Source organism: Wyeomyia smithii, chromosome 3 (assembly GCF_029784165.1).
Source record: "Wyeomyia smithii strain HCP4-BCI-WySm-NY-G18 chromosome 3, ASM2978416v1, whole genome shotgun sequence".
Classification (NCBI taxonomy): Eukaryota; Metazoa; Arthropoda; class Insecta; order Diptera; family Culicidae; genus Wyeomyia; species Wyeomyia smithii.
Window position 1 is genome coordinate 165,212,478 of NC_073696.1, and position 17,418 is coordinate 165,229,895.

The 17,418-nt window shown below is 41.0% G+C and overlaps 1 protein-coding gene across 6 annotated transcripts in view; it reads right to left on the reverse strand.

The window, feature by feature from the left end:
* LOC129730678 (3-phosphoinositide-dependent protein kinase 1) overlaps window positions 1–17,418 on the reverse strand; it is a 114,090-nt gene that overhangs the window by 36,770 nt on the left and 59,902 nt on the right. Inside the window, exon 3 of one of the 6 annotated variants that reach the window (XM_055690208.1) lies at window positions 3,076–3,512. The exons of the other annotated variants lie outside the window; for them this stretch is intronic. Within the exon in view, the coding sequence (XP_055546183.1) occupies window positions 3,076–3,082 (7 nt within the window). The 5' untranslated portion in view covers window positions 3,083–3,512. The remainder of the gene's footprint in view (window positions 1–3,075; window positions 3,513–17,418) is intronic. 6 annotated transcript variants of the gene reach the window in all.

Consider the following 17,418-nt stretch of genomic DNA (forward strand, 5'->3'; position numbering starts at 1 on the left):
GTATTATTTTTTGCTGAAAATTCTTGTCAGATTTTGGTGTGAAGGGATGCCAAAGGCTCGTGTCAAATGCTCAAATGCTGAACAGGCAGCAATTTATTCAAACAACTGATTTTCAGCAAAATGGTGTCAAAAATTTGACGTTTCGATTTGCTGATCGTTTCAGCGAGAAGATTTGCTGATATCATAGCTGATTTTCCAGCATGTATGTCAGCATGAATGTCAGCAAAATTTTGCTGGTTTCCAGCAATAAAAATTTAGTGTAATAGTACGCAGCTAAAAATATATCATAAACCGAAAGGGAAAACAAAGTTCACTTGCTGTGAACACTGCTGTGAAGCAAAATGAAACTTGTTCATGCACAGAATAATGAGCACTGACATTATTCAGGTACTGAAAGAGTCAGGCAGTTGGTTGGTCGTCTCACACCTAGCGATGCCAGATTGGAAGACATTTAGCCTACATTCAAAATATTTTTCACGTTATAGTTACCGGAAAAGTTACGTGAATATTTTCTACTATCGCTTTCTAGTAGATTCTACGTGATTGTCATTTGAGTTCATCATGACATGGTGAGATGAATTATCTTTTGAAACTTATTCAGTAAATGCATGCATTTTATGTGAGTTTCACATTTGGATATCTGATTGCAATCACGTTTTAGGAAATGTACAATTTACATTCATTTCTCTAATTTTAATGAGCTAGGAAACGGGTTTTAGAAATTATCAAAATATGTTGCCCAATAAATCACTCAGGTATGCAAATTCATCAATTCGTAAATGAATAAAACAACATGAAAACTGATAAATATTACGACATTCGCCGGAGATTGTTATTGTCCGCTGCAGCTGTTTTAGTTCAGGTAACTCTTCCACCTTTGAACTGAAGCTGTGTGAAACCTGTAAACTCAAGTCTCGAGTTTATTAGGATTTTTCGAAAATTCACTTATTTGCAAGCCATCCAGAAATTCAGTTTTATGTTCAGAACCAGACAACAGCTTCGCCATTTTGATTTCTGGTTATTTTCGCACAGAGAATTCACGCGATACATCCTATTTGACGTTGTCACGTTCACGTAGATGGTACGTGATTAACCATGGTATGCATGAGATTTTCACGTAGATGTTATATTTGTCGCATAAATCATGCAAAATGAGAGAAAATGAACAAGTATAGGAACTTCCACGTAATAATAACGTGAAGTATATTTTGAGTGTACGATGAAGACATTCATTTTTGTGACAACAAAGTGAAGACATTGCACAATGGTCCAGAAACCAAATTTAGGGCGAAATTTGGGTCTAGAAATCTATAGCAACATTTTAAAGAAAAACTTACTTCTACAAAGTTGTTACATATGATAAAGCGCTCATTGAAAAATTATAAAAAATTAGGGTGACCAACATTTTCGATGCAATCAAGTATCTAACTTTTTTACCTTTATAGATAGAAGAAAAATTTGTTCTACAATGTTATTGCTACATTAATTTTAAGTAACTTTGTAAAAAAAGTTTTTCTCTATCTTTGAAAACAACCGATTTATATTGAAAAAACATATTTTACGCTCTAACTTTTTTTTTCAAGTTTCATCTCAAAACTGTCTTTGAACGACTTTAAGAGCTTTTTAAGAGAAACAATTTGCAATGCTGACATCGTAAATATCTCAATTTTACTCAAAGTTATTAATATTTTTCATCAAAAAATATGCGTTTTTCATTTATATGTCATTCTTTTTGGGGCAAACGTAAAAAATATCTCTTGGTCTCATTTTGAAGGGCATACTTGACTCTATAAATGGAGAAACTTTTAGAAATACGTTATTTTTTGAATTTGAGTAATTTGAGTTTTTAACAAGCCGAAAATTTCAATAATTTTATACATTATGCATATAAAAGCACCCAGATTTATTTTTTGGTATTTTTTCTTATAACAAGACGTAATTACCTTTAATTTGACCCAAAAAGATTGAAAATCGATCAACTGGTTCAAAAGTTATGATTTTTTTTTTAAATTAAATACATCGAACACAGTCATTTTTTATGATCACCCAATTTCGAAGTTGGTCACGCAAAGTGCTTCAATTGTGCTCAAAATCGCAGGGATGCATCTATGTTGGAAATAATCAAACCCGCATTGTTTCGTTGGGTTGTTGAGGAGACCAGCTTCGAAATAAGGTGACCATAAAAAACGGCTATATTCGATGTATTTTATTTAAAAAAAATCATAACTTTTGAACCAGTTGATCGATTTTCGATCTATTTGGGTCAAATTAAAGGTAATTACATCTAGTTATAAGAAAAAATACCAAAAAATAAATCTGGGTGCTTTTATATGCATAATGAATAAAATTATTGAAATTTTCGTCTTGTTTTAAATTGAATTTACTCAAATTTAAAAAATAACATATTACTAAAAGTTCCTCCATTTATAGAGTCAAGTATGCCCTTCAAAATGAGACCAAGAGATATTTTTTATGTTTGCCCCAAAAAGAATGACATACAAATAAAAAACGCATATTTTTTGATGAAAAATATTAATAACTTTGAGTAAAATTGAGATATTTACGATGTCAGCATTGCAAATTGTTTCTCTTAAAAAGCTCTAAAAGTCGTTCAAAGACAGTTTTGAGATGAAACTTGAAAAAAAAAGTTAGAGCGTAAAATATGTTTTTTCAATATAAATCGGTTGTTTTCAAAGATAGAAAAAAACTTTTTTTTAAGTTACCTAAAATTAATGGAGCTTTAACATTGTAGAACAAATTTTTCTTCTATCTACAAAGATAAAAAAGTTAGATACTTGATTGCATCGAAAATGTTGGTCACCCTAATTTTTGATAATTTTTCAATAAGCGCTTTATCATATGTAACAACTTTGTAGAAAAAAGTTTTTCTCTAAAATGTTGCTATAGAGCTCTAGACCCGAATTTCCCCCCAAATTTGGTTTCTGGACCATTGTGCATTGGAGAAAACATGTGAAGACATTGAAAAATATGTGATAATGACCCGATTTTTTTTGCTCGACAGTTATTTCAGCCTTCGGGTAGGAAGACATTTTTTCGCGCACCATGAAAACTTACCTGGCATCCCTGCTCTCACACCAGATCACGTTTGGTAAACAAGTGTGTTCAAGTGTTCTAGAATCATTCCGCGTCGAACACTCGACAGAAACGGACGTGCAAAGTGGTCGTTCTATTACAATCCGGTCCGTGTGTACGAATAGCCAAACAAAAGAGTGTATTATTCGCGCTAAAGGTCAACTAGATTGTGAGTTGTGTCGATACGTTCTGTACCCGGCTCACAACTTTGGCTGTATTGGTGCAAAATGCCAGCTGCAGTTTTGATCTGTGCACCGTGAATAGATCTTTTTAATCCAAGCCCATCAGTTGACAGTCGAGTCCGTGTCGCTGTGCTGAGTGATCTCACACCCGGCTCACTGCTGGTGGCTGTATTGGTGCTGCTGTACTGGTGCTGCTGGCTGCTTTGGGTGCAGCTTCGAACGATCGGACAACCACTGCTGGAAGGAAGAAGTAAAGAGGTACGTGTTCTTGTCGGCGCTAGTGCGCTAGTGCGCTACATTTAGCGCAATGGATATAGATCCCTCGCCTCCCGTGCCACCATCCCCGAACCCCCCTGACCCTGACCCTTCTGTTACCCCCTCCCCTGTTCATTCTCCAGTCCCCCCTCGCCCCAGGCTTAACCCGGACGGATCTCAACAGGGCAGCTATACTGTTTATTTTCGTCCAAAGGCAGGAGTGAATTCAAAGCGTTTAAACATACTGCAAATTGCTAAAGACCTGACGAAGGGGTACAAGGCCGTGACCGAAATTTCCAAGGTCCGACCTAACAAGCTCCGTGTCGTGGTCAGTGATCTGGCACAGGCCAATGCTATCGCTTGCTCTGAGCTCTTCACACGCGAGTATCGCGTCTACATACCCGCACGAGACGTGGAGATCGACGGTGTCATAACCGATTCGAGTCTGTCTGTCGAGTGTATCCTAAAAAGCGCAACCGGTTGCTTCAAAAATACCGAAACACAGGCGAAGATTTTGGATTGTAAGCAATTGCGGTCCATGTCTCTCGTCGGCGGTAAAAAAGTTTACACTCCGTCAGACTCGTTTCGCGTTACGTTTGCCGGATCTGCACTCCCTAGCCACGTCTCGATCGACCGGGTTCGTCTGCCTGTGCGATTGTATGTACCCCGTGTTATGAATTGCACCAATTGCAAGCAGTTAGGCCACACAGCCGCCTACTGCTGCAATAAGGCACGATGTAGCAAGTGTGGGGAGACTCATGCGGAAGTTTCTTGCAGTGTTAATGCTGAAAAATGTATTCACTGTGGGGAAAACCAGCATGAGCTCTCCACATGCCCGGTGTACATGCAGCGCAGAGATAAAATCAAGCGGTCACTTAAGGAGCGTTCAAAGCGTTCTTACGCTGAGATGCTGAAGAAGACCGTGACCACTTCTACCATAACATCGAACCCCTTTGATCTGTTGCCCTCTGATGAAACCGATTCTGACGATTCATCAGCGGGAACATCTTATGCCAATCCTGGGGAGTCTAGGAAGAGGAAAAATGTTTCTTCTCCTAAACTTCCCCGTAAAGGTCCTAAGATTTCCCAAAGTGTAATGAAAAGTACGAACAAACCAAACAGTGCTGCGGAAAAACCGAAGCAAACTCCTCCTGAGCTTGCAAATTTAAAGTCCCAGAAGGAGTTCCCAGCACTGCCAGGAACATCTAAAACCCCAGTTGTTCCTTTTGCACATCCAGTTGATGAAACAAACTCTGGATTAGTGAAATTTTCTGACATTGTGGACTGGATTTTTGAAAATTTCAATGTACCCGATCCAATTAAAATTTTTCTTACAGCATTCCTCCCAACAGTTAGATCATTTTTGAAGCAGTTGACTGCCCAATGGCCCCTCCTTGCAGCGATTGTATCCTTCGATGCCTAATTCAACTGCGTATATGAAGGATTCTATCTCTGTCTTACAGTGGAATTGTAGAAGTATTTTACCAAAAATTGATTCGTTTAAAGTTTTGATAAATAAAAACAAATGCGATGCATTTTCCCTTTGTGAAACTTGGCTTACTTCAAATATTGATCTCAACTTCCATGATTTTAATATTATTCGCCTTGATCGAGACACCCCATATGGAGGAGTACTTTTAGGGATTAAAAAGTGCTATTCTTTCTATCGTATTAACCTCCCCTCGATTCCAGGCATCGAAGTTGTCGCATGTCAAATGACAATACAAGGTAAAGAGCTTTGTATTGCCTCAATATATATTCCTCCCAGAGCACAGGTTGGGCAACGGCTGCTCTTTGATTTAATAGAACTTCTTCCCTCGCCACGTTTGATTTTGGGAGACTTCAACTCTCATGGCGTGGCTTGGGGTTCCCCATACAATGATAACCGCTCCTCTTTAATCTATAACCTTTGCGATGACTTCGACAACTATTTTAAACAACGGTGAAATGACACGTATCCCGAAACCTCCAGCGCGCCCAAGCGCTTTGGATCTATCCTTATGTTCGACGTCGCTACGGTTGGATTGCACATGGAAGGTAATCCTTGATCCTCACGGTAGCGACCATTTGCCTATTCTTATTTCAATTAATAACGGGTCAACTCGCATGCGACCAATTGACATTCCGTATGACCTCACACAGAATGTCGATTGGAAGTTATACGAGGAAATGATTTCAAAAGCGGTCGAGTCGATTCAACATCATCCACCACTTGAAGAATACAACCTCCTCGCGGGCTTGATTCTCGACGCCGCGTTGCAAGCCCAAACGAAGAAATATCCCGGCGTAACGATCAAAGAACGGCCTCCCACTCCGTGGTGGGACCAAGAGTGCTCCGATGTCTACACGCAAAGATCCGACGCGTATCTGACCTTCCGGGATACAGACGATGCCGACGACTTTAAACGTTATTCGGAGCTTGATACCAAGTTTAAAAGCTTGACTAAGGCAAAGAAACGCGGATATTGGCGTCGGTTCGTAAACGAGACGTCGAGGGAGACATCAATAAGCTCTCTTTGGAACACAGCCCGAAGAATGCGGAATCGCGTAACGGTCAACGAAAGCGAGGAGTCTTCAAGTAGGTGGATATTTGATTTTGCCAGGAAAGTATGTCCGGACTCTGTTCCTGAGCAAAATATTGTTCGCGATGCGTCTCCGGGCCACGACGCAATTGAATCACCTTTTACGATGGCAGAATTTTCAGTTGCCCTCCTGTCCTGTAACAATAACGCGCCTGGGTTAGATAGAATCAAATTCAACTTGTTGAAGAATCTACCCGGCAATGCCAAGAGGCGCTTGTTGAACTTGTTCAATAAGTTCCTGGAGCAAAATATTGTACCGCAGAATTGGAGGCAAGTGAAGGTGATCGCCATCCAAAAACCAGGGAAACCAGCTTCTGATCACAACTCTTATAAGCCGATTGCAATGCTATCCTGTATCCGGAAATTGATGGAAAAAATTATACTCCGTCGTTTAGACCATTGGGTCGAATCAAATGGTCTACTATCAGATACTCAATTTGGCTTCCGCCGTGCCAAAGGGACGAATGATTGTCTTGCGTTGCTTTCAACAGATATTCAGCTAGCGTATGCTCGCAAAGAACAAATGGCGTCTGCGTTCTTGGACATTAAGGGGGCTTTTGATTCCGTTTCTATTGACATTCTTTCGGGTAAACTTCACCGACAAGGATTTTCTCCAATTTTGAACAATTTTTTGCACAATTTGTTGTCCGAAAAGCACATGCATTTTACGCACGGCGATTTGGCAACTTTTCGCATTAGCTACATGGGTCTTCCCCAGGGCTCATGTTTAAGCCCCCTTCTTTACAACTTTTATGTAAATGACATCGACGAATGTCTGGCAAACTCATGCACGATAAGACAACTTGCAGACGACAGTGTAATCTCTGTTACAGGAGCCAAAGCTGCCGATTTGCAAGAACCATTGCAAGATACCTTGGACAATTTGTCTGCTTGGGCTTTACAGCTAGGTATCGAATTCTCTCCGGAGAAGACTGAGATAGTAGTTTTTTCTAGGAAGCATGAACCTGCTCAACTTCAAACACAATTAATGGGTAAAACGATTTCTCAGGTTTTGGTACACAAATATCTTGGTGTCTGGTTCGACTCTAAAGGCACCTGGGGTTGTCACGTGAGGTATCTGATGAAAAAATGTCAACAAAGAGTGAATTTTCTTCGTACAATAACCGGACAATGGTGGGGAGCCCACCCAGGAGACCTTATAAGGCTTTACCAAACAACGATATTGTCTGTTATTGAATACGGGTGTTTCTGCTTCCGCTCCGCAGCAAACACACATTTGATCAAACTGGAGCGAATACAATATCGTTGTTTGCGTATCGCCTTAGGTTGCATGCAGTCGACCCATACGATGAGTTTGGAGGTCTTAGCTGGAGTACTACCATTGAAAAACCGCTTCTGGAGCCTGTCTTCTCGTATTCTTATCAAATGTGAGGTCTTGAACCGTCCCGTGATTGAAAATTTTGAAAGGTTAATCGAACTTAATTCTCAAACCCGTTTTATGACATTGTATTTCAATCACATGTCCCAAAATATTAACCCTTCTTCAAATATTCCAAATCGTGTCGACTTATCAAATACTTCTGATTCTACTGTGTTTTTCGATACATCCATGATAGAAGAAACTCGTGGAATCCCGGATCATTTACGCGTGCAGCAGATCCCCAAAATTTTTTCCAATAAATATCGAAACATCAACTGCGACAATATGTACTACACTGACGGATCACTTCTTGATGGGTCCACTGGCTTCGGTATCTTCAATAACAATTTAACCGTCTCCCATAAGCTCGATAATCCTGCTTCTGTTTACGTCGCAGAATTAGCTGCAATTCAGTACACCCTAGGGATTATCGAAAAAATGCCCACGGACCATTATTTCATCTTTACGGACAGTCTCAGTTCCATTGAGGCTCTCCGATCGATGAAAGATGTTAAGCACTCTCCGTATTTCCTGGGGAAAATACGGGAACATCTGAGTGCTTTATCCGAAAAATCTACTCAGATTACCTTAGCGTGGGTCCCTTCTCACTGCTCGATACCGGGTAATGAGAAAGCGGACTTTTTGGCTAAGGTGGGCGCAACAAACGGTGATATTTATGAAAGACCAATTGCCTTTAATGAATTTTTCGCATTTGAACGTCAGAATAGGATCATCAGTTGGCAAAATTCTTGGACCAAGGGGGAACTGGGAAGGTGGTTACATTCCATAATCCCCAAGGTATCGACGAACCCGTGGTTCAAGGGGTTGGATGTAAGTCGGGATTTCATTTGCGTGATGTCCCGGCTTATGTCCAATCACTATAGATTTGACGCGCATCTCCGTCGTGTTGGGCTCGGGGAAGGTGGTATCTGTGCCTGTGGTGAAGGTTATCACGACATAGAGCACGTTGTTTGGTCATGCCCTGTACACCGTGACGCCAGGTCTAGATTAATAGCTTCCCTGCAGGCCGAAGGTAGGCAGCCGGCTGTTCCTGTTCGTGATGTCTTGGCGAGCCGTGACCTATCCTACATGTCCCTTATATACGTTTTCCTGAAATCCATCCACGCCCCAGTTTAGTCCTATCCCCTTCCGCCTACATCCAACCAAACGACAAGAACACGTTAAGACCCCGGATCCGGAAACAGCAACTAGACCCGCACGATACTCTCAGGCCCCGAGGGAGACAACCCAATATGCCAGTCCGTAATATCTTGGCCCAGCAGCGGAACATATTCAATATGCTGCTTACCTATGGCGATGGAAAACCATTAAACAACAAATCAGTGCTTTTCATGCAAAACATTCTAGCTTAAGTTAGATTTAGTTTCAGCTCGTAGTCGGCAGCGAGGATAAAAAATTTGCTTTTAGTTATTAAGATACTTTAGAAAGTAAGCTACCAGATATAATTGGCGCCGTTAAACATTGAATTGTATTTGTGCCGTGTCAAATAAACTATTGATGAGGAAAAAAAAAAGTGTTCTAGAAAACAAAAGCAAAAATCATGCGCTCACTAACGTCAGATATTGTTACTGTGAAGCATTCTCAGCTGTCAAAATTCCGTTTGGTAAAAAGGGCTAAATTTCGTGAACCTCTTTTCTTTTCAACTGCGTACGACGCTTTACGTATGATAATCAATTCACCCCCTCCTCCCCTTGTAAGATAACGTAAGAAAATTGCACACACCCCCTCCCCCCTTATTTGCTTACGTAATTATAGAACAACCCCATGGTGGCGAAAGGTGAAGCAACTTTTTCCAATATCCTTGTATGGTCCTGCCACCTGATTTTCAATATCCTTACACGGTGCGGCCATCTTTTTTTTAATAGGGGGGGGGGGTTGGGTTTGTGATGAATTAATTATTTACTAATATTTATTCAGAATTTTTATTGTGTGTTCTGCCACAAACGGTGACATATCAACACTATAGACACGGTGCGGCCATCTAATTTTTAATATCCTCATACGGTGTAGCCATCTAGTTTTCATTTTCATCTGGAGGATTATGCACGATAAATCGATTTTGCTAATAACCACAGTTTTATGCGCATTTAAATTATCAGATGGCAGCACTAAATGTTGTAAAGGTGTCTTGGGCAAAATGTATGAAAAAACTGGAAGTCAGGTATCTTGTTCTAGTCATCTTTGATACAAGTCGAATTAATAAGGTTTACCTACAAACGGCCGAATCACAGAAGGCCGAATTTAAAACGACTGAAATAACAAACGGCCGAATCGAGAATTTTCAACAATTTCTTGCAAATTGAATGATGATGAGAATAAATAAAACAGGCAGACGTTATGAATTACTTGTACACTAGCGCCGCATGGTGACCTTATTACTACAATTTTTTTTTGCAGGTATACAAGACTTGCGTCACTGGTAGCGCTATCTGGTTGCGTATTGCTAGTTATTATTATAGTCAAAACTATGAAGTTTACACAAGTTTGGAACTCAGCTTGAACGTCTGTCTGCGATCGAACATTTGAATTATTCATACTACATTATAATACAAATAATATTGTACTGCATTGTAGACTGAACACAAAACAATAAAGCCAAAACTGGAATAAATTTAATTTTACAGTTAATTTTGTGAATATCGCTTGTTTGTATTTGAGTAACTTTGTGAATGGGTTGACACATTATCAGGTTTGATTCATTGGGCATTTTTCGCGTACAAAAAATGTAATGTGTAGCCGCATTGATATGGATTGTAAGTAGAATGTTCAACGAAAATAACTAGTTGTGTATTATGGCGAGTCTCCATTTTAATAATCAATCATTTGATGTTGCTTAAGAAATGTCACAAAACAAGTTCGGCCTTTCGTAACCAATTAATATTTCGGCCTTTCGTTAGTATTGATATAATTTGGCCGTTTGGAGCTATCCCGATCAATAGGCATATATGACACTTGTAGTATATTAGTCATACCTTTATCCGATGATCTTTGCTTCGATGAAATACCAGTTACCTTTCCTATTAATATAATTTGAATAAATGAGAGTGTAGTAGTGAGAGGATAGCGAAGAGGATTTGAGAATCAGTATCAGAAGGGATTCGTGCGTGAGACGACAAGCAAAGGACGCGTTACTACAACCTGGCGACTTGTAGGGATTCTATTGCGAAAAATAACATGGTAAGCATAAAGGATTTGTGAAAATCTAGAAAAGGCGACAAATGCCTGTCGCGAGAATGTTCAGCGTTTAAGTTATGAGGAAAATTTCCTCTGGCTAGAGTTTTTTTGGCGAGATAATTTCTAGCACGACATTACGGCAGTGGCGTGTGTCGAATTCTGAGAATTCTTGAAGCATGCGGGCCGTAGTGTCGGATGTTTTTCTTTCTGGAGGAAAGCGGGAATAAGAAGTATTTCCCCGAGTTGTTGCGAACGTCGATGTTATACCCCTGCTTTTCGAGCAGTGGGTTTTATATATTTTTTTCAGTGTACACCTGAACGACAACACTGTCGAAATAATAAACCCAACAATAAACAATAATAAAACGACCTGGAGCTGGTCTCCAGCTCTGAGTTTTGTTTCATACCTCAAACTAAATAGTATTTTTTATCGTGCCAAGTTGAAGACCCCCATTATCTATCTCCCCGGAGTTATATTTGGAAATTCCATTTAGATTCAACGTTTGCTGGTGTCTACTTTCGGCGGTTTAAAGCTTAGGCAAGCTGTCTTGTTTCCTGGGGTCGAAACCCCTAAATAAGGTGATAGTGTTAAAATAATAAGGGTCTTATAATTGATAAGAACCCAGATATAAAAGCTGGCGACGAAGGAAAAAAGTGAAATTAGTGATAAAATTCCGTGGAAATTAGTGATAAAATTCCGTGGAAAATTCCGTGGAAATTAGTGATAAATTTCTGGTTGGAGTACAACAGGAGTTCCATAATTCTTACTGTTTGGTAGTGCGCATCAAGTGTTCCGCTGCAAGGCAAGAAACAAAACCATAGAGTGGTTATTCTGCAGTGTGAAATACAGTAATAGGCTGGAAAACTAATTATTCTGTGCGTTTCGGATGCTAATTAAGTGATCTCGGTTATGAAGTGGATTTTCGACACGCGGTCGAAATTATTTGTGGCCATTTTGTTCTTCTCGGTCGGGTAGGGGTCATATAGGGTGAAGTCGACAACAGTCGACCATATTGTATGTTAAAATTTAACACATTCTTCGTGTACCCTTTTGTTGCATTCAATTGAACTTGCGTTTCAGCACAATATAAAAAATAATTCAAAACTAATAGCATTTTGTTCTTTGTGTTAGGACTGGTAAAGACGCAAGAAAAGCCAAGGGAACAAAGCCCAAGAAACAAATCCTAAGGAACAAAGGAACAAAGCCTAAGAAACAAAGGAATAAAGCCTAAGGAACAAGGAGACACCAGATAATAACGGCAAGGGTCATTGACGCCAAAGGGTGGCACAAAGGATAGAAGTAAAGGACACACGGCAGCGACTTACTGGCTTCAATAATACAAAAAGAAAACCACGTGTGTAAGGTAGGAAGAATAATTTTTTTACTATTGAATTTTAACAAAACTTAAATTTGAGATTTTTTTAAAAAAAATTTTTTTTGCTTAAATATTTTTATAAGTATTTTTTTAAATATTTTCATAATATTTAATTTAAATATTTTTTTTTAAACAACTAGAATTTTTTTCTAAATTATTTTTAACAATTTTTTTTATTTTTCTGAAATACTCTAAACATTTTTGAATATTTAATTTAGATATTTTCGAGTTTTTTTTTTGTTCTTTCTCAGATATTAAGCTGCTATTTGATTTATTTTTAATAAATACCTTTGCATTATTATAAATATTCTGATATCCTTGGCCTAAATGGCTCAAATAGGCATAACCATAGAACCGTTCCGTAAAGGAAATTCCTTCACAGGCTGAACGGTTGAATTATTTTTTCATAGTAAACAAAGTACCGGAAGCGGACAGGAAAGGGCATTTCATTGCATTATCTGAGCCTGCCGTGTACACAGAAATGAAATTAATATTTTCAAATGGCCAGCTCCATTCTACGACTTATGACGAGATCATAAGCAAATTGAAGGCTCGTTTCGATAAAGTGGAATCTGACTTGATTCCAAGATTATAATTTGACAACCGAGTTCAACAACCGACTGAATCCTTAGAAGATTTTGTTCTCGCCTTGAAACTCCAAGCAGAATTTTGCTCATTTGGCAACTTTAAAGACGCGGCAATTATAGATAGAATTATTTCGGGGGTTCGTGGTACGGGTTTACGAAAAAAACTAATAAATAAAAACATGAACACCCTAGAGGCGACTGAACGGTTCCTGACTACTTGGGAAATGGCGGACAGCAACGCTAAGAGTTTTGGAACTACTTCAACGATTGCGCAGGACCAAGGTAGGATTGCATCACACAGTACGATGGCTAATCCGGGTTCGTCCTACAGTTAGAACAGAGGATCAAGAATGACTAGATTTGGACACCCAGCTAATCGATTTGGCAATCAGAGGGGCAGCGTGAAAGAGAGGCTAGGAGTTAGGTTCCAACCTACTAACCAAAGAGGAAGAGGGTATAAACCTTCAGAATGGTATTTGGACAACAACAACAGACTTTTGCGGTGTCAAGGGACACATTAAGCGCAAGTGTTTCAAACTGAAAAACATGAGAAGGAACTATGTTAAATTCGTTGGTCAGCCATGGCGCCCGCAAGAGGGTGTTCTAGAAGAGATTATGAGCGAATGGAGGGGAATAGGTCTTGAGAGCGACTCTGCCGAAGATAATGATCGTGATGAAGGTTGCAGTTGGAAGCGTAAACACGCTAGCCCACTGAAACCAACTGAGGGTAGATACTCCGGATAATTGCGTCCGGCCGAACTTAAACGTTTCCTTAAAGGCTTCGAGGGGAGACAGCGATGACGAGCAGCCTTTCAGGGGCTTTGCAGAACAAGATGTCAACAAAAAGAAGCGAAAAGCAGAAACCCAGGAGCCGGCGATGGCCAGGCCCAGGCGATCCAAACGCCTTCGAACTGTGAAGGCCGATCCGGATTTCATAAACTAATAATTTTCCTAACTTTTATTTACGGCTAAGGCTGATCGAAAAATTCGTAACTCAATTATTATTATTCAATATAATTTCGAATATAATGTAGGACAGAAAAATTTAGTTTTAAAGGGGGAAGAGGTTATACCCCTGCTTTTCGAGCAGTGGGTTTTATACATATATATTTTTTTTCAGTGTACACCGTGTGATAAATGTCACCTAAACGGCAACACTGTCCAAAAATGTGTGACAATAATAAAACGATCTGGAGCTGGTCTCCAGCTCTGAATTCTGTTTCATACCTCAAACCGAATAGTGTTTTTTATCGTGCCAAGTTGAAGACCCCCATCATCTATCTCCCCGGAGTTATATTTTGAAATTCCATTTGGATTCAACGTTTGCTGGTGTCTACTTTCGGCGGTTTAAAGCCTAGGTAAGCTGTCTTGTTTCCTGGGATCGAAACCCCTAAATAAGGTGATAGTGTTAAAATAATAAGGGTCTTATTATTAATAAGAACCCAGATATAAAAGTCGAAAAGGGTTTTTCGGGAATTCAGTTGACCGTTTCAGAATGGGCGAAAATCCTAGGGATTTTCCATGTGGTATCGGAAAGTTCGATTCAAAATGGCGAAAATCGACAGGATTTTCCAAGACGGCTTAATTTTTTAAAAGAAGTAGAAAATGCGAAAATTAGCAGAATTTTCCACGAGCAAACGAAAACGGGATGGTTTTCGTTGTTGTTTTGAAACGATATTGATGCGTAGATAACCTATTTGAAAGGGTTTGCTAATAGGTGTTGGTGTATATTCCACTTTCAGATGGAAGATTCACGCCCGGTGCCACCTTTCAGGTGCAACCAGGTTGCGACAGGCAAGTTGGCAAAAGAGTGGAGATCATGGAAGGAATTTTTGGGATGCTATTTCGCGGCTTATGGCAAAACGGATCAGCAGGTTATGAAGGCGAAACTATTGAATCTAGGTGGCCCACTACACCACGATGCCGCGGTCCACAAACTGTATGAATTCTTTGAGCCGCGGCACCAAATAACATCATAACGTCGCAAGCTCCGCCAGCTCAAACAAAAATCTGGAGAGAGATTTGCCGATTTTATAATCCGGCTGAAGCAACAAGTTTCGGAATGTGGTTTCGAGCGCTACGGAGGTGACATCGAAGAAATAATAACGAAAATTTACCTTACCGAAGCGGTTGTAGAAGGGTGCAATTCACGAGGTCAGAAAAAGGATTATGCTTAAAGACTTGCCATTTGCCGAAATTGAAGTTCTTGAAATATCATTGGAGGGCGTGAATCAACAAATCGAGGAATTGAATGAGCCACCTCAGAAGATTTGTCGCGTAGGTCCACCGAAGGAACGATTTGCGAACCACAAAGGCTCATCGATGAGATCCAATACAGATAGAGCCTGCTACAACTGTAGCAATATAGACCATCTGGACCATCGGGCTGGCACCTGCATCGAGCTCCCTTAGTAAAGTCGTGTGACAAAATTATTTCCAGATTCGAGTACTTGTTTACGACACGGAGGAGGGTCAGAAGTGCGTCCCAATTACCGCAGGAGTTTCGCAAGGTTCTATCCTGGGTCCGGTGTTGTGGAATGTCATGTATGACGGAGTGTTGAAACTCAAGTTTTTTCTGTAGGGGTTGTGATTGTCGGCTTTGCAGACGACATAACGCTGGAGGTTTACGGCAAGTCTATCGAGGAGGTCGAGTTGACGGCCGCGCACTGTATACGCAAGGTCGAGGACTGGATGCGCTCCAGGAAACTGGAGCTCGCGCAAGATAAGACGGAGGTCACGGTTGTGAACAACCGAAAATCGGAGCAACAGGCGGTGGTCAGAGTCGGAGACTGCACCATCACCTCGAAGCGATCCCTGAAGCTCTTGGGAGTTATGGTGGACGACAAGCTCACGTTCGGGAGTCACGTCGACTATGCCTGTAAAAGGGCCTTATCGGCTATTGCAGCGCTATCTCGTATGATGTCCAATAGCTCAGCGGTTTATGGCAGCAAGCGAAGACTTCTTGCCAGCGTGGTTTCGTCCATACTTAGGTATGATGGGCCAGTGTGATCCAGAGCGCTAGGTACTAACAGTTACCGTGGTAAACTGGAAAGTACCTACAGGCTCATGTGCCTGAGAGTTGCGAGTGCGTACGTGTCATACGATGAAATCTGTGTCTTGTCCGGCATGATGCCTATCAGCATCGCCATCAAGGAGGACAGAGAGTGTTTCGACCAACGTGACACAAGGGGCATACAAGGTACCAGAAGGTCATTGTCGATGCTCCGCTGGCAGCGGGAATGGTCCAACTCCACAAAGGGCAGGTGGACGCACCGACTCATACCGGAGATATCCGGCAGGGTCGGGAGACGACATGGTGAAGTGAACTTCCACCTGACACAAATCCTGTCAGGCCATGGTTGTTTTGGGCAATATCTGCACAGGTTCGGACACGCGGGGTCCCCCATGTGTCCCGAGTGCATGGAGGATGAGGAGACTGCTGAGCATGTCTTTTTCGTATGCCCCCGTTTCGTAAGAGCGAGGAGCGACATGATGGCTGTGAGCGGGCCTGGCACTACTCCGGACAATCTAATCCGGAGGATGTGCGACGACCCGGACATCTGAAACGCGGTCTGTGCGGCCGCCTCTCAGATTATCCTGAAGCTGCAACGTGTGTGGCGGGTCAACCACCAACACGCCAGTGGTAGCTAATTACCAGTCTCCAGGTAGTTAGCTAGGAGGTTATAAGAGTAAAGAGGGTGCATCACGCACAAAAGCCACTCCCCGACGTAATACTTAACCGTCCGACGCCAGCCTGGTTGAACCTAAAGGAGAAACGGAAGTATGCACCAGCATTTTAAAGGCATACGGAAGCAACGATCCGTTGAAGATTTTACTAACTTTTGTGGCGGAGATAGGGATTAGTAAGAAGACGACTCGGGCTGAATTTCTAGTTGTCGAAGGTGGACAGCGTTGCCTCTTTGGTGACACTACGGCAAAGTGCTTAGGAATCCTCAAAGTCGGATTGAATATTAATCAGGTCGACAATAAACCACAGCCATTCTCGATTATCAAGGATGTTGAAGCATTCATTCACATCAATCCGGATATGGCTCCTGTGTTTCAACCTATGCGCCGCTACCTCTTCTATTGGAAGCAGCTGTCAACAAGAAGTTAGACGAGCTTCTTCGACGTGACATCATTGAGCCGAAAACTATCAAAAGGTTATGGATGAGATTCTAGCCGGGTGTGAGGATGTGGTCGAAGGAAAAAACATGGACGAGCATGACACACGACTCAATGAGGTAATGTAACGGTTTTTAGTTTATAAAGTTGGCTTTAATTATTTCACTATCACTAGTTTTATTTATAACTCAGCAAATCCTTACAAAGTATGAATTGTTGCAGACAACTCGTTTGAAAAATCGATATGTGGCTCTCCTGGGACTCAGAATCTCCAGAACAGGGATCCGACCTTCAGATACGAAGATGCGAGCTTTGTTATCATTCCGTGAACCTAAAAATGACCAGGAGCTTCGCAGCTTCCTCGGTTTAGCCAACTACATGAACAAATTCATACCGAATTTAGCCACTATAGATCAACCACTACGAAAATTGTTAGCAAAAGATGTCAAATTCGATTGGTCAAAGGAACAAAACGATGCTTTCAACGAGATCATATCGGTTTTGACCAATGTTCAAAATCTAGGATTCTATAGATTAGAAGACCGAACAGCTGTCATTGCTGATGCAAGTCCGCATGGGCTAGGGGCATTACTAGTCCAATTCAACCAGCATAACGAGCATCGTGTAGTAAGTTTCGCCTCC